Source organism: Esox lucius, chromosome 12, assembly GCF_011004845.1.
Source record: "Esox lucius isolate fEsoLuc1 chromosome 12, fEsoLuc1.pri, whole genome shotgun sequence".
Classification (NCBI taxonomy): Eukaryota; Metazoa; Chordata; class Actinopteri; order Esociformes; family Esocidae; genus Esox; species Esox lucius.
Window position 1 is genome coordinate 15,359,416 of NC_047580.1, and position 25,090 is coordinate 15,384,505.

General features: G+C 40.2%; 1 protein-coding gene across 1 annotated transcript; it reads right to left on the minus strand.

Moving 5' to 3' along the window:
* Nucleotides 1-1,919: 1,919 nt before the first annotated feature.
* On the minus strand, nt 1,920-23,677 carry ccdc22 (coiled-coil domain containing 22). Its single transcript, XM_010875647.3, has 15 exons — nt 23,258-23,677; nt 22,654-22,831; nt 21,239-21,371; nt 20,743-20,849; nt 20,364-20,448; nt 16,667-16,836; nt 9,870-10,082; nt 9,563-9,754; nt 8,605-8,841; nt 8,421-8,522; nt 8,206-8,313; nt 6,713-6,808; nt 6,280-6,339; nt 3,025-3,099; nt 1,920-2,898 (listed from the first exon to the last, which is right to left on the minus strand). Exons 1-15 carry the CDS (start codon nt 23,305-23,307, stop codon nt 2,785-2,787), a joined length of 1,920 nt encoding a protein of 639 aa, XP_010873949.1. The 5' UTR covers nt 23,308-23,677; the 3' UTR covers nt 1,920-2,784.
* Between the last annotated feature and the right edge of the window lie 1,413 nt (nt 23,678-25,090).

The window sequence follows — 25,090 nt, forward strand, 5'->3', positions numbered from 1 at the left end:
AAGGAACATCTTTCATTCAAGCTTTTATTAAATTTTTTTGTTATTGTTTCGTCACTAATTAACAGAATAAATGGGAATCAATTCATTATTTTAAATCCAGAAAGGAAAAACGAGCCATTTTCAGTTCGGCTAATATGGGGTTGTTCAGAAAAATAACTTTTTTGTTATTCCGCTTTCATATTGTACAAATGAATCAAATAACCAACATATACGGACCACAGGTGAACATTATTTTCTTTGTTCGGGTTAATGGTTATGGCTACCGGAGCACATGCCATGTTGTAACAATCTGCACTTATTATAGCAGGCTTGGCCCCGCTTTAGCTACCAAGCGTTCCTGTTTTAGTGTCCTGCAAGTGCCGGAGAAAGCAAGAAAGTTCAGCAATGCGTACTTTTGCTGACGCACACAGTGACTCAACTTACGTATGCGGCATCATATTTGACTGTTACAATATCCGCTTCATTAATCATTTTCTGTAAAGTACATTTAACAAATCAAACAGAACGAATGAAGAGGGAATTTTTCGTAAAACGATTTCAAGGAGATCATTGTAGATTCCTCGCAGTTTTGTTATATATCCTTTTGTTGAAACATTTCGAAACGAAAACATTTTGGATTGGTAAAATGGAGATGCATCGCCAGGCTCAATTTAGATGATACAAATGAGTGTAATTCCTCTTCACTTGCTAATTCGGATGTGACTTGACACATGGTCTTGTACTAGAGGATAAGAACAGCAATTTATCATGGCTAAATTGTGACTGTTTAAAAAACATAATTACAGGAAAATTGCAAGAAATTGAACCTATTATTTGCTACCATTCCCGCAGCTTGTAATTGTTTGAGAAGTGTTGACATGGCAAAGGCAGCGATGATAACCGGGCAATTTCAACGTACAACGTAGAAGTGCTGCACGAGGAAAGGCATTATAAAACTCGTTCATTTACGAGAACCGGACATAAGGTATCCCTCCGGGTGACCGGAGATTTCGCGAACAGAAATCTCCAGCAAACTCGGACACTCCGCTTTCATCAAACCTCTAGTCCTGGTATTAACAGTGCTCAACATAATCAGACGTTATGGACTTAATATATTCAAAATGAAATTAAAGCTGCAAGCAGCATTTCCAGGTTTCAGTAGCATTATGTCACCACCAAGGCACATTAGACGTTCCCCAATAATTAGCTCATTTACTTTTCCGACTTCAAACAACGAAAATATGACGCAATATGTCTTCGAAGTACTTTTCACAATTTTCAATGTACTTTAAAACGCTACTCCTCTGCGGCGCATTTCCCAGCATTTTGCTTGTATACTGTCATTTCCCACAGCGGAAAATGAATAATAACAAACCATATGGATCCAAGCTACTGATCTTCTGAAACCAAAAGGTGAAAGAAACAGCACAGTGCTACATTCAAGCCACGTAAATGTTCTGCTCTAAACATATTGTATCTCGTCAATACACGGTTTTGCATGACATCGATCGTTGTGGTTTATTTGTAATCTAGTGTGTTTTAGGACATCAGTGCTCAAAAGCAGATTTGTTTTGCACCAAGGCTCCAAGCCAAATGCAACAGAGCAAAAAGACAAAATCGGCAGTTGACTTAAAGGCATGATAATCGACTCCAATTTGTAAGGGGAAAAAAAGGGTATGAAATATTTCTGCACATGGCAATGGGACATGCCTAACCACAGCTTTGCACTGAAGAAAATGTATAAATTCACCCGAACATTTGGAAGTGCAGTGCAATTCAAATAAGAAAAAAAGCCTGAAGCTGGTTATTACACTGGGTAATGGTGCATGTGACTTCTGAAACATTGAATTGAGTGGGTGCATAACAGACATTTTCACTGCACCCAACCTAGAATGACAAACCCACTGCCTGGGTTTACAAGTGACATTTAAACAAATGAGTACTAAATAAACATGATTATTGTTTAATGACCGACCGAAAAATGTAAGGAATGATCGATATCCTCAAATTCATAGGGGGCATACATCAGTACATCTGTAATTCAACTTGATCATTAAGATATTTGCTTGACAGGTCTATAATAACTCACATTTCCAAAGGTCAGAGCATAATTTACAGAACTTGTTTTTTGACTGGGTTAATCAATATGAAACCAGTGTTTGGACACCAGGGATACATGGCAAATACAATTAATTGCTGTGTTTGTTAGTCACTACAAATACATTTTCTATATTCAACATTGTTTTTGGGTCAGACAGTTTGTGCATTAACATTGTTTTACTTTCAGTACAAAAATCTCCCCTTACTCACATCCTTTCAATGCACCCAGAAGGCAATGCAAGAAGTTAAGGGTGGACGAAGGACAGTGTGGACAGTCAAGCCTGGATGGAGTGTGCTTTCTTGGTTCCACACACGGAAGAGGCAATCTTGAGTGCATTCTATTGATGCAGACATTACAGAAAGGGAGAGACAACTCAAGAGTCACACCCTCATATTTATTTTTACGGAAGAGGGGACAATGGTCTGGTTAGTTCCTCACACACTGAAGGAGTGTACTAGAGCTTGAATCTCAGTAGGCAGGTTTGTTTTGCATGCCCAGCACCCCAAACAGACAAAGTTTATACATTTTAGATCTTTGTAATGGTTCTTGTGAAATTGCCACCCACCTGGGGCATCAGGCCCTGAAACTGGAGGCAATAAGCATACCAGAGTGGACCCTTCTCCATCAAAAAATCTAGGGCATATCTTGAGATGCAGACTTTTCTCAACGGTCACTGCTACCAGTCAGCTTAACCAGCTGACAAGTCAGGCCTCTCTGATCTTGGCCACAAGAACAGAATTCTCCTGGCGAATGGCTTTGTAATCCTCCAAGATCTTTTCCAGGTTGCTTGCAGTCTTCTTACCATTTTCAGTTTCAATCTATGAAGAGAAGGGAACTGAAACATTTGCTCTATGCCAAATACAATAACAAATGTGGCCTTGATTCTGGTGTTATCCAGTAACAGTGCAAGTCAGTGGTTTGGATTAAAACAAAGCTACTAATACCTGTTCCTCCAGGTCTCTGATCTCTCTCATGATTGTGCCGGTATCCTCAATAGTTTGGATCAATTGAGTGCAGTTCTATAACAGGAAAGAAAATTAAGTAAAGAATTAATAACGATGTACCAATTAGAGCACCAGAACATTAACAGCAAGGTCACTAGATCGAATCCCAAAGTTCACACGGTGAACATTAGTTTTTTTGAGCAAGAGAGTTTACCATTATTGTTGTTAATTAGGGCATGCTCAACTACTTGATTTGATGGTATTTTCCTCCATATCAGGTGAACCATATTTAAATGACAGCACCTATCAGTCTCTTGATTTGTAACTTCCATAATTTTTTTTCCTTCTTTTTTTAAATAATGCAACTATTTAAACTTTACTGCTTCCTTGCAGACTCAAGTAGTATTGGTACCCTTCATGAAACAGTGTCAAAGTGAATAGAGACAATAAACAATGAGTAATATTAAGAGTTCCAATATAAGGGGGAATCACACCTATATAACAATATTTAAAAAACAATACATTTGGTTTAGAAAGAATTTTAGCAAAATATGAGAAAAAGTATTGTAACAGATTAGATAAAGGATATTAAAAAAAGACATCAACAATTGAAAATACAACCCAAAGAAAACTGGGACGCTGAATAAAATCAGAATGTAATGATGTGCAAATCATTTGTCCCAATATTTAATTTAAAGTAGAACAAGGACAACATATCAAATGTTAAAACTGAGAAATTAGATTTTTTTGGGGAAAAAAAATACATTTTGGAGCCAGCAACATGTTTTTAACACAGTGTTAAATTGCCTCTTAACAATTCTCTGTAAGCATTTGGGAACTGAGGAAACCAATTGCTGTAGTTTTGAAAATTAAATACACTCACCTAAAGGATTATTAGGAACACCATACTAATACTGTGTTTGACCCCCTTTCGCCTTCAGAACTGCCTTAATTCTACGTGGCATTGATTCAACAAGGTGCGTGAAAGCATTCTTTAGAAATGTTGGCCCATATTGATAGGATAGCATCTTGCAGTTGATGGAGATTTGTGGGATGCATATCCAGGGCACGAAACTCCCGTTCCACCACATCCCAAAGATGCTCTATTGGGTTGAGATCTGGTGAATGTGGGGGCCATTTCAGTACAGTGAACTCATTGTCATGTTCAAGAAACCAACTTGAAATGATTCAAGCTTTGTGACATGGTGCATTATCCTGCTGGAAGTAGCCATCAGAGGATGGGTACATGGTGGTCATAAAGGGATGGACATGGTCAGAAACAATGCTCAGGTAGGCTGTGGCATTTAAACGATGCCCAATTGGCACTAAGGGGCCTAAAGTGTGCCAAGAAAACATCCCCCACACCATTACACCACCACCACCAGCCTGCACAGTGGTAACAAGACATGATGGATCCATGTTCTCATTCTGTTTACGCCAAATTCTGACTCTACCATCTGAATGTCTCAACAGAAATCGAGACTCATCAGACCAGGCAAAATTCTTCCAGTCTTCAACTGTCCAATTTTGTTGAGCTCGTGCAAATTGTAGCTTCTTTTTCCTATTTGTAGTGGAGATGAGTGGTACCCGGTGGGGTCTTCTGCTGTTGTAGCCCATCCGCCTCAAGGTTGTGCGTGTTGTGGCTTCACAAATGCTTTGCTGCATAATCCTTTTAGGTGAGTGTATATTTCCATTCTTGCTTGATATCAAATTTCAGCTGCACAACAGTTCAGGGTCTCCTTTGTTGTATTTATCGACTCATTATGCGGCAAATGTTTTTAGTGGGTGACAGGTGTGGACTGCAGGCCAGCTTAGCACACGGACTCTTGTACTACAGAGCCATGCTGTTGTAACACATGCAGAATATGGTTTGGCATTGTCTTGCTGAAATAAGCAAGGCCTTCCCTAAAAAAAGACATCTGGACAGCAGCATATGTTGACCCAAAACCTGTATACACCTATCAGCCATAACATTATGACCACTGATCAGTGAAGTGAATAACACTGAATCTTGTTATCATGGCACCGGTCAGTGGGAGGGGTATATTAGGCTGAAAAGGAACATTCTGTCCTCAAAGTTGATGTGGTATCCTCCTGGAGCTGCTGCCTGAGGATTCCTGTGGCCACTGCCCACACCCACCAGATTGTCTCAATCCTTGTCCACCTGGATGTGGAGCAGACTTCTATTTAAGGATCACCACCAACGGTTCTGTTAATGATGTGGCCCAGAAGGTCATGTACTTTTAGAATCTTCACCTGGCATAGCCAGAAGAGGACTGGCCACTCAGTCTGGGTCCTCACTAGGTTTCTTCCTAAGTTTGGACCCTACTAGGGAGTTTATCCTAGCCAATGTGCATTACCTAATTTTGCTTGCTCTTTGGGGTTTCAATCTGGGTATCTGTAGAAGCACTTTGTGACAACTGCTGATGTGTAAAATACATTTGATGATCAAATAAAAGGGGCCATTTCCCCAAATTCAGTTTTTATCAATATTATTTATCCTGGTTTAGGATTATATGCACTAATAATACAAGTACTATCATACAAAAATAATGGCAGTCCATTCAGTCACATCAGAAAAAAATATATAGGGCTGGAATATTTTATATTTTGTGTATAATTGTCAGAGTTTACAGGAAGAAGCTCAGTGTTGTTATCCACTGCCGGGGATGATTCCCCAATGTTTGATTGTAAAGGTGCCAATCATTTTTAAATCTATTAATTTTTAAACCCCTATGTTTGAGCCCACAAAAATAAAACTAGCAGTTTGTTATTTTTTGCATTAACGTTTGCTCTGTTTCATGAAGGGTGGGGAACAGTTCTTGAGTTGACTGTAAGAGGCATGCACTATACCCAACCAAGCATCTTTGTGACTGTCTACTGCGTGACACCATCACATTGGCCAACACAGATGTACCTGTAGGTGTACCTAATAAACTGACCAGTGAGCGGTTCTGAGTTACTATTATTTTCTATAATTAGGCTCAGATTGATCTGAAACCCCTCCAAAACAAACAAATGCATCCAACAAGTTTGTGGAGTGATAAGCTAAATACAGTTAATTGTGGAGCTAAATACTAAATTCTCAATCAGCACTTTAACGTAGTATTGCCGTACAGATCCAAAACAAAAAGTGTCATTGTCCAACTTTACAATCTCAATATAGTTACATAACCCTAAAATTACTGCGCACCAGACCCATGGATATATGCATTGGACTTCAGTTTGAAAATATTCCCCTCAAAAAGCCTTTACCTCATGCAATGCTGCCAGGTATTTGTAGGATTTTCGGACAGATTCATCTTTCTTTGCATCCTGCATAGTATGATAGAAAGTACTGATTAAGAAAAACAGAACATCATTGTGTGCTTACCAAAAATATAATACATTTTTATTAGAAGCAAGTGTCAGTGTAAAGTAATGCTTGTGCATCCCCAACACAAAGTTGAAGTTGGTTGCAAGTGACCATGCCCACTGCTAGTGAAGATAGTTATTTTTTTTTAACCCTTTTTCAATAATTTTATAAAAATATAACCACATGCTCACATTAGCCTGGAAATGCTTCTTTTAAACAATTGAAATGGTAGCCATGGTCCTTGGAAGCAAGTTGAGAATTATCAATTGATCTAGCAGAGATTTTTGATCTCAAACTCAAAGTAGAAGCATAAGTTCTTTCTAGGTGATTTACCTTGAAGACCAGCTCATCGGTCACAGCAAACGTTCGGTCCAGTTTTCCAGTTAGGCTGTTAATCTCTTTCTGCAGCTCCTTAGTATCAGACAAAATCTACAAAAAGGGAGCATATAAATACCATACTTCAAATCAGTCACATCAGGTTTACTTTGGTTTTAAAGGAGCATTTCACTCTGGGCAGCCCCTTGGTTAGGCTGTATCATGTTTGATTCCTAGATCACAAATTAGTTTCACCCAATTTTGCCACTAAACTATACACTATTGTGAGAATATACACTCACCTAAAGGATTTTTAGGAACACCATACCAATACTGTGTTTGACCCCCTTTCGCCTTCAGAACTGCCTTAATTCTACGTGGCATTGATACAACAAGGTGCTGAAAGCATTCTTTAGAAATGTTGGCCCATATTGATAGGATAGCATCTTGCAGTTGATGGAGATTTGTGGGATGCATATCCAGGGCATGAAGCTCCCGTTCCACCACATCCCAAAGATGCTCTATAGGGTTGAGATCTGGTGACTGTGGGGGCCATTTCAGTACAGTGAACTCATCGTCATGTTCAAGAAACCAATTTGAAATGATTCAAGCTTTGTGACATGGTGCATTATCCTGCTGGAAGTAGGATTTAACAAGTGGGTATTTCAGTCAAAGTTGCACTTCTATCAGCTTGAATCAGTCGGCCCATTCTCCTCTGACCTCTAGCATCAACAAGGCATTGTCACCCACAGCACTGCCGCATACTGGAAGTTTTTCCCTTTTCACACCATTCTTTGTAAACCCTAGAAATGGTTGTGCGTGAAAATCCCAGTAATTGAGCAGATTGTGAAATACTCAGACCGGCCCGTCTGGCACCAACAACCATGCCACGCTCAAAATTGCTTAAATCTCCTTTCTTTCCCATTCTGAAATTCAGTTTGGAGTTCAGGTGATTGTCTTGACCAGGACCACACCCCTAAATGCACTGAAGCAACTGCCATGTGATTGGTTGATTAGATAATTGCATTAATGAGAAATTGAACAGGTGTTCCTAATAATCCTTTAGGTGAGTGTATATTGAAGTGTGAGCGAGATCTGAAAAAGTAAATGTTGTCATGTTTTGTTCCCTTTGTAATCAGTACAGCCAGGCACAGAACACAAGACAGACAAGACACACAATGGGATAAAAAAAAATATATATAGAATTGTTTTTCAATCCTTGAAGAAGTATATCAATACAGCCATTATGTAGGGAGGCAGTATCTGCATTTGCTATGAAAGCTGGACCATGAATTTTAGGAACAGACAAATACCCAAAAAGTCAATATTTCCAAATTCTACTGCAAAATTCAAATTCGCTCATCCTAGATTGTGTTAAAATGTTTTTGTATTTTTATGACAAATGTATCATTGTTAGGATCAGTAATTAGTTCATTAAGTAGCTGATCTACGGTTTAACTCCCCTTTTAGGAGATACCCAGGACTGTATTCAGGTGTCGTAGATGGTATACCTTTGTAATTTCTTCCTTCTGTTTTCTGATGTTACCAACAATCTCCAGAATCCTCGCAGTGTATGCTGAGCGGGAGACGTCTTTGGGGAGATTCTCAAATTCTGTTATCTAAAGGAGAAGACAGGTGGGTTTCTTTTCAGACAATGCTTGGACAGGAACCAAAATAAAAAAGCAGTTGTTGAAGTAAACCATTCACAATCCATTTTTTGGATTACCAGTTGTTTATACAATCCCTCCTTTTTCTTGGCCTCCTCTGCAGACTGACGAATTTTGATGTGAAGTTCTTTGATTTCAGAAAGTTTTCGGGAGGATTCAATCTACAAAAAATAAAGTTATTGAATGGAAGTTAAAATAAGAGTGTATTTCACACAAAAAAAAGATCCACAAGACAAATGGTACCTCTCTGTTGCTGCAGAGCGTCTTGAGTCTGCGGTGCTCATCTATAAGTGGAGCTCTATGGTTCTCCCACTGGGCGGCCAAGTTAACCACACGCTTGGCACTCCCCTCAACTAGGGCCTGCAGTTTGGCCAGGTTGTTCTCAGCATCCGGCAGCAGGTCAATGGTCTGCTTCTTCACACGCACGGAATCCTCCTTCTCTACATTGCTGAGCTCTTTTTGCTTCAGCTCATCTGATACCTGCACACAGACATGAGACAAGGTATTATTGCAATGCTGTGGTTTGTACATGCCTTTGTTCATTCTACTGCGGTAGCTGTGGTATCAGTCAGGGTCCATTAACAATGGCCAATAAGCTCCAGGGCATTCTGTGTTCAAGTTTGACATTTAGCTGCTCTACCACAAGTCTGCAATAAAATCAACTATAAGACTTACATTAACATCAGTAGACAGCTAGGTGCACCCATCTAGTAACGGGATGGCATGGATGCTACACATTAATATATATGGGTCAATGCTGACACAATTGCGTCAAACAGCTTTGAACAGCCTGTCCCATCGCATCCTAAAGATGCTCTTTTGGGTTGTGATCCACTAGCCTGTCCCATCGCAATCTAAAGATGCTCTTTTGGGTTATGATCCACTAGCCTGTCCCATCGCATCCTAAAGATGCTCTTTTGGGTTGTGATCCACTAGCCTGTCCCATCGCATCCTAAAGATGCTCTTTTGGGTTGTGTCGTCCACTTAAGTAAATTAAACCATGATACATAGCAAGTCACAGGCACACAAGTCAGTCAGAGCGCTCCATGTTTGTGAAGTGTAAGAGTATCTAATACCATAAAAACTGAATATAGAATATAAAACAGTTATATACTATCCAATGTCCAGGCAAGTAGAAAATGTGTTTGGGCCAGATGTCAGAAATACAAAGTTGGCCTGTTTTGAATGAGTCTCCAGTTACCTGATGAATGGACACGGTGAGCTGCCTCATGTCTCCGGCCACCTCCTCTATGCTGAGGGAGAGCTGCTGGAGCTGCCGCTGCAACAAAGCCAGCTCCTCCTGCTGTTGGGCCTGTAGGTCCTCCTCTGACTGATGCGAGCTGGGCAGGGAGATGGCCGCTACTGCCATCTGTTGGGCAGCTTTCTCAGGCTCCTAAGAGATACACACAGGTATGGACCGATTAGAGAAAATCTGGTTTCAGATTTGGCAATTACAGGGGGAAACAGGTGTAGATTTGCACCCAATGTCTTTAGGTACTTTTTTTCACCTGTGTGAAAGTGAATTTCTCAGTGTGGGTGAAGCGGGTGCCTTTGGTGAGGATGTCACCAGCAACAGTGGAGCCCCCAAAGGCCTGCAGTAGCTCTGTTAGATCAGAGCCCGACCTGGGGGCGCCAAGTGTATCGGGGCGGGGCTGAGTCGCAGTCCGCAGCTGCTCTTCGATCCGTTTCTGCAGACGGGCACGCTTCCTAGAGCGATATTCCTGGGTGGACACAAGAGGGGACAGCAAAGGATTCAATGATCAAAACACTGCATTGAAAGCAGAAATATTATTAGTCCAAATTCAAGTAGAATTACAACTTCTCATATGAATGGTTTTAGTACAATGTAACAAGTAGTAACTACCCAAGTACTAAGGGTTCCTGAAACAGATTGAACCGGGACAAAAAAAGGAAACACGACACGAACATACAAAAAGCAATACCATGCCCGAGTAGTGAGTAGTGTATGGTATTGCTTACACAAGTCATAGCCTGCTTATTCTCCACCTTTGATGTTGCGCAGGACCAGTCCAGAATAACCTGGGATTTTCCTGCATATAAAACTCAAAGGCGGTTGCCTTCCCAAAATCTTGCATCGCCTGTGTGTCGGCATGCTTGATGACCGGTGAAAAGGCGATTAGAGTAGGCCTACGTAAGCTACTGCCCCCAAAGACATTATATATGCAATAAACAGTGTAAAAATATACAATTAACATAGCTAAGTCACAAACAATATAAATATATAAATGTGAAGACCCTGGATGAGCACAAGCAGCAAACGCCAAAGTAGCATACAGCTGAAGGGTGTCAAGAAGGGCGTCAAGGCAAGGATGGAGGAAAAAAACAACACAAGGCTGTAATATATAGGCCTACAGCTGTGATGCGTTTTTAATGCAAGTCAAATGAACAAGAACATAGTACAACAAAAATAGACAACAATAATATTGACTGAAAGCTGGATGAGTGATTTCATATTCCTACATCTTCTAATAAACAGTTTTGATGTTCAATGGCTAAATGTCTTCCGGTGGCTCAGACATAATGAAGAGTGAATGATATGCTCTGTATGCTAGAAGCATTGTGGGGCCAATGTGTTTGGGGGCTTAGGAAAATATCCAAGCAGAGACTATAGGCTGGATGCACGTAAATCCAAAGACAGGCAGGGGAGAACAAAAAGAACACATCAGGGTAAAATCCTACATATGTAAAAAAAAAAATATGTACATATGTATTAACATGTGCAACATGTTAATATGTGAAGAATAGATATATTGCTTGTATTTTGGTTACTATTAGAGAGGACATTGTAGCGTGCACTAGCTGCTCAAGTGGACATGGACAATAGGGCAGATTTAACACCAAGTTATTTTTCAAGTGGCCAGATATTATAAAAAGTATATCACAAAAGGGCGTCTGGTAGAGAAGAGTAGCGGGGGTTGGGGTACCACCTTTGACTAATTTTGTGCCAGGAAAAACCCGGATAACCACGCATAATTGGCATTTGCTTGTATTTTGGAATGGTCTAGGACCTGAATACTGCAACATTTCAGCAGGCTAATCCCACCAGAGTCGACCATTTAGTTCAGTTGGTAGAATGTACACTAACCTAAAGGATTATTAGGAACACTTGTTCAATTTCCCATTAATGCAATTATCTAATCAACCAATCACATGGCAGTTGCTTCAATGCATTTAGGGGTGTGGTCCTGGTCAAGACAATCTCCTGAACTCCAAACTGAATGTCAGAATGGGAAAGAAAGGTGATTTAAGCAATTTTGAGCGTGGCATGGTTGTTGGTGCCAGACAGGCCGGTCTGAGTATTTCACAATCTGCTCAGTTACTGGGATTTTCACGCACAACCATTTCTAGGGTTTACAAAGAATGGTGTGAAAAGGGAAAAACATCCAGTATGCGGCAGTCCTGTGGGCGAAAATGCCTTGTTGATGCTAGAGGTCACAGGAGAATAGGCCGACTGATTCAAGCTGATAGAAGAGCAACTTTGACTGAAATAACCACTTGTTAAAACCGAGGTATGCAGCAAAGCATTTGTGAAGACACAACACGCACAACCTTGAGGCGGATGGGCTACAACAGCAGAAGACCCCACCGGGTACCACTCATCTCCACTACAAATAGGAAAAAGAGGCTACAATTTGCACGAGCTCAACAAAATTGGACAGTTGAAGACTGTAAGAATGTTGCCTGGTCTGATGAGTCTCGATTTCTGTTGAGACATTCAGATGGTAGAGTCAGAATTTGGCGTAAACAGAATGAGAACATGGATCCATCATGTCTTGTTACCACTGTGCAGGCTGGTGGTGGTGGTGTAATGGTGTGGGGGATGTTTTCTTGGCACACTTTAGGCCCCTTAGTGCCAATTGGGCATCATTTCAATGCCACGGCCTACCTGAGCATTGTTTCTGACCATGTCCATCCCTTTATGACCACCATGTACCCATCCTCTAATGGCTACTTCCAGCAGGATAATGCACCATGTCACAAAGCTCGAATCATTTCAAATTGGTTTCTTGAACATGACAATGAGTTCACTGTACTGAAATGGCCCCCACAGTCACCAGATCTCAACCCAATAGAGCATCTTTGGGATGTGGTGGAACGGGAGCTTCGTGCCCTGGATGTGCATCCCACAAATCTGGGATAATATGGGCCAACATTTCTAAAGAATGATTTCAGCACCTTGTTGAATCAATGCCAAATGGAATTAAGGCAGTTCTGAAGGCAAAAGGGAGTCAAATACAGAATTAGTATGGTGTTCCTAATAATCCTTTAGGTAAGTGTACGTGTCTACAAAAAAATACCTCACTACCTCTACCAAGGTTGAGAAGACCACGGCTGAGGTATCAGTTAAAAAGGGAAAAGTCCAGCTCATGCCTACAGACAGCGGAAGGTAAAAAACTATTTAAAAAAAGAAACTGTCCCAGCCTCAGTCCAGTGTATTAGATGCAAATAATATGAACAAATGGAGGGGAAATAGCAGAACCAATAAATTATGGCATTGATTTTGAAAATGATCATGCGAATGGAGTGACAAGACCAAAATAGAGCTTTATGGGCACAACCAGAAGTGCCATGTTTGGAGAGGGGTCAACAAGGCCTATAGTGAACAGAATACCATCCCCACTGTGAATCATGGTGGTGGCTCAATTATGTTTTGGGGGTGTGTGAGCTCTAAAGGAACAAGGAATCTTGTGAAATTGATGGCAAGATGAAGGCAGCATGTTATCAGAAAAAACTGGCAGACAATTTGCATTCTTCTGTACGAAAGCCACGCATAGGATGCTCTTGGACTTTCCTGCATGACAATGATCCTAAGCACAAGGCCAATGGTTATATCACAAAAGGTTCTGGAGTGGCCTCATAGACAACTATTACAAAAGACTGCATGCTGTCATTGATGCTACAGGGGGTAATACACAGAATTAAGAACTAAGGGTACGCAGACTTTTGAACATGGGTCAGTTCATTGTTGCAATGTTTTGTTTTATGATTGTGCCATTCTGTTATACAGTTGAATAAGAATCGCATAAGAAATAAGACATGTTTTTCCTGCTCACACATGTTCTCTTTACAAATGGTACATATATTACCAAATTCTCCAAGGTAATGCACACTTCGGAGCACAACTCTTTCTGTCATTCACTGGCCTGGTGTTTTTTTTATCAGAACAAAAATAGCTAAATAACTACCAAATATATCCTAGCTACCTACTGTTCCAGGATTAAAATGTATTTTAATTGTTCAGGCTCTCCATCAGCAAGTATAGGAAGACGTCAAAAAACACAAGTTTTGAAAAAATATTTCTTCAGATTTTGGCTTACAGTCAAACTATTTGCAAAAGTGTTCAAATTTACTGATTAAATTCCTCAGGAATAACCCTAAGCTTAGAATATGGTCGCCCATTTGTTATTGGAATTTGCTATACGTTGTATGACAGTTTAACAATGGGACATTCTAGCTTAAGGAGCATGAACGGGGTTGTGTATACAGGGCTCGACCATAACAATGGTCTGATGGCCCTTAACCAGTAAAGTCATGACGGGACTATTTCAAATAGCAAGTCACTGTCCCGATCGATTGCCAAAAAAAAAAAAAAATAAAAAGATAAAAAAATTATTGCATTATTAACTTGTCATCTTCCAGTTGTTTCGTAATCTGACAAACACACAAAACTACCTTACAGCTCTTTGAGTGCACTGTTGGCCAGTCAAGAGTTGAGCAGCAATGTGACACATGGCTGTCTGGTATTGTTTTTCAATAAAACACTTAAGAACTCGCACAAGTCACTCAAGTGAAGGAGGCAGCGAAGGATAACTACTAGCTCAAACAAAAGTTGAAAATGTTTATTTCAGTGCAAATTTTTTTTTACCTGTTTCAATTTCGATGGAACACAGATGCACTTCATCGTCTGTCGCAAGTTCCCGAATACAGCGGACAAATGTGGGTCTTTTTACAAAGGCACTGAAAACTTTTGCAAACAGTCCCTGACCAGCCATGCCAATAGCAAACAGCACCTGGTCTGGATGAGTCAAGCGGGTGGCTGACAATCAGTCTTCAGGGCCCTTGACCATAATGGTCAGGAATTTAAATGCAGATGCCCATTGGGTGATTGCACGACGTATAACAACCGCACAACCTTGTAACTAAAACCGACGAGCCATTCACCTTGTACCCCTGGGGATGAATGAGTTAGTGTTTTGTCGACAAAAATTACCACAACAAAAAGTAATTTTTAGAATTAGAAAGGTGATGAAAGAAATAAAAAAAGATATATACTGAATGCATTTCATAAAGGATTAAACATGTTTAGTAACAAAATTATTTGGTTATATGCTGTAACACTGAAATTACAACTTTTGGAAAGAGGGCCAGTAAAAATGTTTTGGGTTTCAAACCAGGGCCAGTGGTGATTTTTTTTTTAACTTTGAGCCCTGGTATACATTTGCGCTTACAGGATTCCAAGCCACCATAACCAGTAGCTAGAGTATGAAGAGCCAAGGCAACCATATTAGATTATTTTATTAAAAACTGATAATGTTCAGTTCGGTTGCAGCATGCGGTTTTCAATTTTGAAATAGAGAAGTTGCAGCCCGTTGTAGGATATGACAATATGCTGCAACTAGTGGTTTCTATGTACACAGAAGTGTGGCCAGTACTTTTTTCCCACGGGGGCATCAACATATGCTTCTTTTAATTTTAGATATGTTCTCTACATTAACTTAAGCTCTAACTATTTCTCAATGTGCTCAACCTTATAATATTACAGTGAGGGAAAAAATTATTTGATCCCCTGCTGATTTTGCACGTTTGCCCACTGACAAAGAAATGATCAGTCTATAATTTTAATGGTAGGTTTACTTGAACAGTGAGAGACAGAATACATAATTCTCTCAATCAGAAAGATTTCTGGCTCCCAGGTGTCTTTAATACAGGTAACGAGCTGAGATTAGGAGCATACTCTTGAAGGGAGTGCTCCTAATCTCAGCTTGTTATCTGTATAAAAGACACCTGTCCAGAGAAGCAATCAATCAGATTCCAAACTCCCCACCATGGCCAAGACCAAAGAGCTGTCCAAGAATGTCAGGGACAAGATTGTAGACCTACACAAGGCTGGAATGGGCTACAAGACCATCACCAAGCAGCTTGGTGAGAAGGTGACAACAGTTGGTGCGATTATTCGGAAGAAACACAAAATAACTGTTAATCTCCCTCTGTCTGGGGCTCCATGCAAGATCTCACCTCATGGAGATGCAATGATCATGAGAACGGTGAGGAATCAGACCAGAACTACACAGGAGTATCATGTCAATGATCTCAAGGCAGCTGGGACCAGTCACCAAGAAAACAATTGGTAACACACTACGCCGTGAAGGACTGAAATCCAGCAGCGCCCGCATGGTCCCCCTGCTCAAGAAAGCACATGTACAGGCCATACGGGCCATATACCTTCAAATCTTGGGTAAGAACCTCCTTCCCTCAGCCAGGGCATTGAAAATGTGTCGTGGATGGGTATTCCAGCATGACAATGACCCAAAACACACGGGAAAGGCAACAAAGGAGTGGCTCAAGAAGAAGCACATTAAGGTCCTGAAGTGGCCTAGCCAGTCTCCAGACCTTAATCCCATAGAAAATCTGTGGAGGGAGCTGAAGGTTCGAGTTGCCAAACGTCAGCCTTGAAACCTTAATGACTTGGAGAAGATCTGCAAAGAGGAGTGGGACCAAATCCCTCCTGAGACGTGCGCAAACCTGGTGGCTAACTACAAGAAACATCTGACCTCTGATTGCCAACAGGGGTTTTGCCACCAAGAATGAAGTCATGTTTTGCAGAGATTGAATACTTATTTGACTCATTAAAATGCAAATCAATTGTTTGACATGCATTTTTCTGGATGTTTTTGTAATCTAGTTTTATATATATTTTTCCTATGTAGGCAAATCTGCAAAAAAGTATTATTTCATAGCAAAAATACAGCATTTCCCTACAGACTCATTTTGAAGGCAAAATACAAACCCTAGCCATCAAGTTGTTACAGTTAGCTAGCTAGCTTCTTATCTTTGATTGTCACTCATAGCTACCTGCATTATATCTGCGACTGCCACTTCTTGACAGCTCCATACATAGGTGTGCGAGCATAGACATAGCCAGTTACGTTTCTTTGACTTCTCTTGCTAGATTGATACTCCGAAAGTCGAACGCAGGATGTCTTTGCTCTGCTCTGATAGTGAGGCAGAAAGTTAGGATAATAAGGTTTATAACATTTGCAATTACTCCCTTTTAAGATTGTACCTCAGGTGTGAGGCGGGAGAGAAGGCCTTGACTGTTCCACTCATTCTCCCACTCCTGGGCAGCACTAAGCTCCCCTGCATGCTGCTCCAGCAGGGAGGCTGGCACTGAGGCATGCTGGGAAGGCTGGGCAGTCACAGGCGGAAGGAAATCCTTCTGGTAGTCCATTTCCTCTGGAGAGGGAAAAAAAATATGGTTGGATTGTCTCTTATTGCAGTGGTACAGTTTGTACTACGTCTTATTGTAACACCTGCTTTTGTACTGTATATACACAGTACTGGTCAAAGGCTTGGACACACCAACTAAACTATTTCTTAAGATGAACTATTTTGCACAATGTAGAATAATACTTAAGATATCAAAAGGAAATAACACGTAGTAACCAGAAACTTTTTAAACCGATCAAAATACATATTATAAATACATAGTGTACAAGTAGTGTGGATTTACTTTCCTTAATGTTTAAGCCAATCAGTTGTGTTTTGAACATAGAGAAGGCATAAAGAAGACAATCATTATGTCTGAATTCCTACATGGACTATATTATGGCAAGAACAGCTCAAATGAGCAGAGAAACGACAGTCCATAATTTACTAAGAAATGAAAGTCAGTCAATAGGGTTGCAAATTTTAAGGCTGTTTCTTTATTGACAGCCTACATTTTTAAAGATGAATCAATCGATTAAACTTATTTTAAAAAATTGTCTATGACGTGAAATCTCCAATTGGTAATTTTTTTATTTGACACCATGTAGATTGGCAAATCAGAAAAGCAGCGCAACGCTCTTATATCTCCTTGCTGGATTAAAAATGGAAACAGTAAATTTTATAACCGAAATAGTCAAAAAAAAAAAAGTATTTTTAAACCTAGTCCTGTATTAAAAAAAAAGAAAAAAAGAAAAGAAAATCTATCAGACTCACCATTTTTGAATGAGTACGCCTACCACAAATGAGGCCGACAAAGCACTCTGCAGATATACCATTAATAGTTTATACAACCATATCAAATATGTACAAACAAGATGCAAAAACAAGAAACCTTTCCCATTATTAAAAACGCAACAATTTAAAATGAAGTGTCTTTGGACTCTGATTACTAAACTACGGCAAGCCAATCTGATTTCCAAGCAAGCCTATTGATTTTTATTTTCAAAATGCTCAGGGGCAAAAGGCGAGCAGATGGGGGGTAAGGTTAGTTCAGCAGTTGAAAACACCCACTTGGATGGCACTGAGGTCCCAGGGATGCGCATGTATTGCCAGGGGAATCTCCATTTAGTCAACCTTCCATCAGTCTGTTGGATTTCCATCCAGAAGTGGTGGAATATCCCGGAGAAAGTTACTTTTTACCTCAGAAGCGTTTTTCTATGCTTCCGGTGACTGTGTCTCTAAATGGAACACTATATCCCGGTTCCACCTAATTCATTAACCACAAAAAACCTTCACTGTCAGTAATATTTATTGGCATCATGTCCTTCTCTATTACCCGACAAATCTCGTGTTATCTTCTGCTCGTTGTTGATGACAGTTATTTCTAGCAAACATCAATGTAACGGTCATTTGAGACGAGGACGAACCCTTAGCCAAGGCAATAGGATGTTTGTCCGTCAAGTAATACATTTTTGTCAATTTCTTGAAATGCTGTCGCAAAAACCATCTAGCTATGATGAAACTGGCTCTCATGAGGACCGCCACAGGAAAGGAAGTCCCAGAGTTAGCTCTGCTGCAGAGGATAAGTTCATTAGAGTTACCAACCTCAAAAATTGGCAATTAACTGCACCTCAGATTGCAGCATAAATAAATGCATTGAGTTCAAGTAAAAAACACATCCCAACAACAACTGTTCAGAGGACACTGCATGAACCCGGCCTTTGTGGTCGAATTGCTGCAAAGAAAGCATTATGCTACCGCATCTATTTTGCGCTTACTGGAACTACCATTTGTTTTTCAACAGGACAATGACCCACAACACCTCTAGACTCTAAGGGCCATTTGATCAAATGGGGAGTAATTGAGTCAGATGACATGGCCTCCAAATTAATTTCCAAATCCAATTGAGATGGTTTAGGAGAGACATGGGCAAGATAAGGCCCCGTGGCCGGATCCTGCCCGTCATACATCCAAAACTTTTAAAATAATAAAAAATACCTGACAAGGTCCACAGATTACGTTACTTATTAATGGGAGTCCTGTGGCACTCCAAGTAATAAGTACAGCAGTATCATACTGTCTGTTTAAAATACCTCTAAGTTGAAACAAGGTATTTGCGTTGATATGATACGTAGGGACCAGCACCACAATCTACGCGCGGAAGTTATCATTCGTACGTACTATACCCAATTGATGTCTAGCGATCTCTGGAAATAAGCCTAAGAAAAGTTGATACCCTGCTTTTGTTATTTAAAAAACTATTGACAGGAAAATATTTATTTGCAGATGTCACAGGTAAAGCAACTTGCTTAATATGTTAAGCTAACATCACAGTTTTTAAAGAGTACAATTTGCAGAGGCACTTCCAGAGCAAGCATGTAGCAAAATACAAAAACTGTCACCCAATGCTACAATTCAACAAGTCAAAGCGCAAATGCAGCCTCAATGATGAACATCTTGCAGTAGTACCGCACACTGCTTCAACAGAACCGCACACTGCTTCAACAGAACCGCACACTGCTTCAACAGAACCGCACACTGCTTCAACAGAAATGACTCCTGACTTCACCTCACTTGTCAACGCCCATACGAGTCTCTCCTGTTAATATTGAGTGAGTAGCCCTAAAAGTTGATTACTTGGGTCTGGGCTGCTGGATTCACTGTCGTTAAAAGCACGTAGTACAAAAAATATACTGTATGAAGTTAGATGACAGCAATTATACCAACATTTGCTTTGAGTGAAAATCTTCAGAGATGATTTCACAGGCTTATGTCTGCCCTAATGACTATTATACCTATATAACGGTTATACACTATACCTTATGTAATGTAGCTTACTCTGTTGAGTTGAAAGTTAAGTTTTAAGGCAAATACGTGCTGTAACATTTCTGTTGAGAAATTACCCTAAAAAGGGATTTTTTTAGGTCTTTGCCTGCCATAATAACAACAGTTGTTAACCGAAAAAAGAAAAAAAACATTGTTAAAGAAAATTAAGTTCATTCATGAAAAGGGTGTTGCATGGAAAATAAATATGCATAAATATAATATGCAAGTTAACAGAGTTAGCTAAGTTGTGTATTTTAGGCATGTTGGTTAAAAAAGTAATCCGGCCCACGATGCTCTCTGGCATTTTCAGTGTGGCCCCCCCAGTGAAAAATATTGCCCACCCCTGGTTTAGGATGAATTGGACTGCAGAGTAAGGAAAAACAGCCAACAAGGGATCTTGGGATCTGGTTGAGAAACTGGAAAGAGTGTGCAAAGATGCCAAAATGTGGCAACATCGAAGAATCCAAAATATAAATGTATTTGTGATTTGTTGAACATTTTGGGTTACTACATGATTCCATGTGCTATTTCCTAGCTCTTACGTCTCCACTATTATGCTACAAGGTGGAAAATAGCAAAACTAAAGAACTACACTTGAGTAAGTAGGAGTGAGTAGGTGTCCAAACTTGACTGGTACTGTACGTTATCATTCTAAAATAACTGGAAAAATGGGACTAAGGAATGACAGCCACTACCAGAGTCCTGTGTACAAGTATTTTGAGGATTACCTTTCAATAGTTTTTTCCCAGGCACTTTGAGACAGTATGGTAAACTAAGCTTCTGAGTGTGGAAACTGTGCGACGGTCCTGGGTTCTAAAAAAAACAAAAAAAGAGCACAACTTCATATAAAGGATAAAATGAAATAGGAGGTTTGTTTAGTACACCAATTCAGGAAACATTGAATACAGTAAATATACAGGGGGTCATCAAAAACAGGATACATGTGAAATGGGCTGTGTCTTATTGCCTTGCAATTTTGCATGTATACCAACCAGCCCTGAAATATAGCTTATATTATGATCCAGAAAAACAAGTTGTGCCAGTGTTAATTTAATGTTTCAGGCCACATTGTTAATATTTCTTTGTAACATAGCTGGCAGGACATACCTGTGTTTTACTGAGATGGGGTAGTCGGCAAGTTGGAGGGAGCCAGGGCACAGACAGCTGAGCTTTAATCTGGGCAGCAATGGATTTCCGCAGGAGGGCTAATTTACCTGTGTGAAGGGACAATGTATGTGAGAAGTACCAATACAATTACATAGGAGTGTTTATATCCAGACTACAGACTATACCAGACTACATCTCAGAAAGCAAAAAAACTATGTATAAAGAAAGCACTAAAGCTAAGACTCCAGGGGTATTCAGTATGTACAATACAAGTACAAAAGACACAGGAATCGGGCAGCCCTGCTCTACCGTAGGTTCTCACTCCAACTCTAATTCACCTGATTCTAATAATTAGTTGGATGAAAAGCTTAATTCGGGTTAATCACAAATGGGTTGAAGAGAAAACCTTTAAGATAGTAAATCTCCAGGAACAGGGTTGGGCAGCCCTGCGTAGAGTCAAAGTTAAATTAACTTTTTTCTTTTACCACATCTGTACCTGCTGGTTGGTCCATGGAATCAGCACTTTCTTTGGGCAGCTTCTCCACAAGGAACATGAGTAGGGAGCGGATCTCTGGTTCATTGCTGTACAGAAATGTCTGGTAGCCAATCTCTCCCTTGTAACCTAGATCCTGCAAAGAAATTATGAATGATAAACTACAACAAACTTGAAAAGCATCTGTGTTATTACACAATTCATTTCTTCCACAATGGATTTTAAGATCCACTCCAAATAAGGTCTTACTTTTGTGTAAGCTTACAGAACCTGTAAATATCTTTGCCAGTAATTTTTGTAGGATGATTTAATTGAAATTTGCCAACTACAGCTTGCACTCAAAAAATGTACATGGTTAACAAAAAGCTGAGCCGGGGTAAGCCTGAACAAAACACAGACCTTAAATTTTAAGTGAATCTAAAATCCTTTATGGGATAAATTCATGGTGTGATGACAGAGAGCACATCTACGCAATTTCAGTTTCCTTCTAATCTAAAATGTTGCCAGGGGTTAGCCATTTGTGATTTTTTTTAACCCTTTTTACAAAACTCTATGCCATGTCAAATTGTGTAAAATAGCAAGAAACTGGCTTTTCAAGTAACGTGTTCTTTCCACCATTTTGCACAACATGTATATTAAAAACCTAAATGTACAAAACGGCTCTGTCCACAGCCACTAGCAAATACCTACACGCTACATTTGCGCACACTACTCAAAAAGATAAATAGTTTAATGTTATTAGGCCCTGACTTCACATGGTAGCAGGTCAAATTTGTTGCGGAGAGTCCCTGTTCTTATAAACCTAAATGTACAAAACGGCTCTGTCCACCGCCTCTAGCACATGCCGACACGCTATATTTGCACACACTACTCAAAAAGATAAATAGCTGAATGTCATTAGGCCCTGACTTCACATGGTTGCAGGTCAAATTTGTTGCAGATAGTCCCTGTTCATACCACCAGGTTATGCAGCTGTCTTGGATTCTGTTCAAGGACTCTGGACACAGCGCCCATGCATTTATTTATTGACCTGCTTGTCACCATATCAGGCAAAACTTTTGACGTGGCCCAAAAGTGGGGAGTATTTCCCAGCCACTGTACATTAACTCTTGTTGCTTGCACTTTGGAATTTCAGGCTGGGTATCTGTAAAAGTAATTTGTGACTAATGATGTAAAAAGGGCTTTATAAAATTAATGTGATTAATTGATGGCAAAACTACTGCATAACCAGGTAACCAACATTTAACAATAAAAAAAATCTGTCATAATTACAAAAAAGTGTGGAAGCAAAAGCTGTATTAAAATAAGCAGACTGAAGATGGACATTTGTGTGGTTTAATCTATTTCTGCGCTGAAACCAGAGAATATGGAAGCCCGAAAGAATGGGATGCCCTAAGACTTTCCTTTTGACATCTCACCTGACAGGCCTGTGCCAGACTCATGCCCACTCGGAAGCGGGCAGACATGCCAGGGGGTAAGCTGGGTGACAGCCCACTCCCCAGGGCTGAGTCGATCACTCGCAGACATCTTACTACCGCCTCCACTATCAGCTCACTAGTGAAGTGCTTCACACTCTGCACATCCTTCCCCACATCCCTGTGTAAAGACAAGAGCATGAGCTACAGGTGCACAGGGTTAACATCTCACTAGTCAAGTTAACAGCAGGACACACTTTGAAATGACAATAAAGCTAAAGTCAGGACAACTTGCTAGCTAGATATGGAAGAATTTTGCTCAAACTTTCACAACGACTTTCAGATTGTTGTGGAACATCAAACCAGCCACTTTAGCTAATATTTAAGCTGAAAGCTGAAACTATCAGCTTAAATATTCAATAACAAATGGGCTCTGACGAGTGACTGAATGTAGATCTAGGTGTCATTAGCTTAAAATACAAGAAATTACAAATACACAACAAAGTCAGCCTTGCAAACGTAGCAAGCTAAATTGCTCGCAAAAGTAAATGTACATGTTCTTGATCATGTTACCCTCGCTAACTAGCAAGTTACAGTACCTACTTACGTGCCAGTCTGTCTAAGCGAATGAATTAAAATCTTATCAACTTCCTCCATCACTGTAAGTCCCTGATGTGTCTTGAGATTCCTTTAACAAAAAGCCTCCACTAAATTATAGCGAAAGCATTACTATACGCTTCAAAATATTTCTACTGGCTAAGTAGTTAGCGTTTTCACAGGCTTGTCCATTGGCAGAAAAAAAATAACGTTAGCTAGCCTGTTGTCGTTCACCGGCCAACTAGCTAGCTTTCGTTGTCCCTCATTAGCGCATGAACAAGGCATCGGCTATTTCAGCAACAGTTCCATTTAATACGTTTTAGAGCTTTCCCAAATTTCTTTAAAATTTCTTTTCATCTTGCTAACGAGCAAACTAACATACTCGAATAGCTACTATTAAATATTGCACCCTGACTGTTGGAAGTCATATGGGGAGTACACCTTGTTGCAGGGATTTATGGGATATTGAGTTTCAAACATTTTCAGTGGTTTATGCATTCCGCTAAATTATATGTACGTTTTAAGTTGCTCAACGTTTCAACAAAATAAAGAGGTTACTTGAATTTCTCATGAAGAAAAGGTTTGATGGAAACCTTTAGCAAGTTAATGTTTTTTATTAGAATTAATACACCCTAGTAAAACTGAGGTTTGGCATGTAAAACTCTGATTCCCAGCATGCCCGCAAAGCTAGTCGCATGACTGTCGACTACGTTTTGGCACGTGCATTTTGGAAAGAGAATTACATGTACGTGTCATAATTACTTTTTGCAAAAGTAGTGTCTAAAAGCGTTAAGCCATCTGAGGACGACCCAGTTCTTGGTACATGGTTGACAACACAGTGTCATGATTATTCAAGTTCAGAATGATATCCTGTTTGGCTAATTGCATTGTCAAAGACATTGCCAGTACTGTTCTCAATCTACAGTACCACTGGTACAATACTCGATTTTAATAGAGTATCAAGACATTGCTGGAACATAAAGATTCTGTTCATTCTGTGTCTGTTTTGTGGATCATGACCTAGTCCCCCATGATGCATTTGTTAGATTATACAAAGTCTCCTGACAACTGGAGAGAACCTGGCAAAAGTTGCTTTGGATGTCCTGCTGCTTCTTAACTCGCCCTTCGGTCTGAATGGACAAACATACGATGGGGTGGCAAATATGTCTGTAAAAAACAAAGGAACACAAGCCATACTAAGACAAAAATAGCCACTTGCTCTGTATGTCCATTGCCGTCCTCATTGCATAAATCTTTTCAGACAGCCGGCCTGCACATCATCATCTCTGACATAATGCACTGCAGTGGAAACACAGGTTGGGCTGTCTGTATAGACATCAGGGAAATTCCAAACCCGGTTCAAGGATGTTGCCAGATGTGAAACTGGTTGTTTCTAAACTGAAGCCTCTATGTCATACCAGGTGGACAGTAAGGAATGCTGCAATCCGCTCAGTATTAAGACAGTATGAGTCTGTAGGGCTCAGCTTGGAGGAGATCAGTACATCCGATGGCTCAGTAATAAGACGTAGGGCTCAGCTTGGAGGAGATTAGTACATTAGATGGCTCAGTAATAAGATGTAGGGCTCAGCTTGGAGGAGATCAGTACATCTGATGGCTTAGTAATAAGACAATAAGAGTGTGTAGGGCTCAGCTTGGAGAAGATCAGTAAATCTGATGGCTCAGTAATAAGACAGTATGAGTCTGTCGGGCTCATCCGATGGCTCAGACACAGAAGCAACAGCAAGATGGCTTCTTGAGGACTTTGAGAAAGGGACCACAGTCCTGGGACTCCTTTTAGCCTCTATGGTCATAGAGTTGGGGTGCCTGAATAGGAGCGTACAGA

Bases quoted from the DNA above. Each gene is read 5' to 3' on its own strand.
- ccdc22 (XM_010875647.3), bottom strand. From the start codon at position 23,307: ATGGAGGAAGTTGATAAGATTTTAATTCATTCGCTTAGACAGACTGGC. The intron at 22,832-23,257 runs GTAAGTAGGTAC...GTCTTTACACAG, and splicing joins TCGCTTAGACAGACTGGCAC to GGATGTGGGGAAGGATGTGC. The intron at 9,755-9,869 runs GTGAAAAAAAGT...TGTATCTCTTAG, and splicing joins AGAAATTCACTTTCACACAG to GAGCCTGAGAAAGCTGCCCA.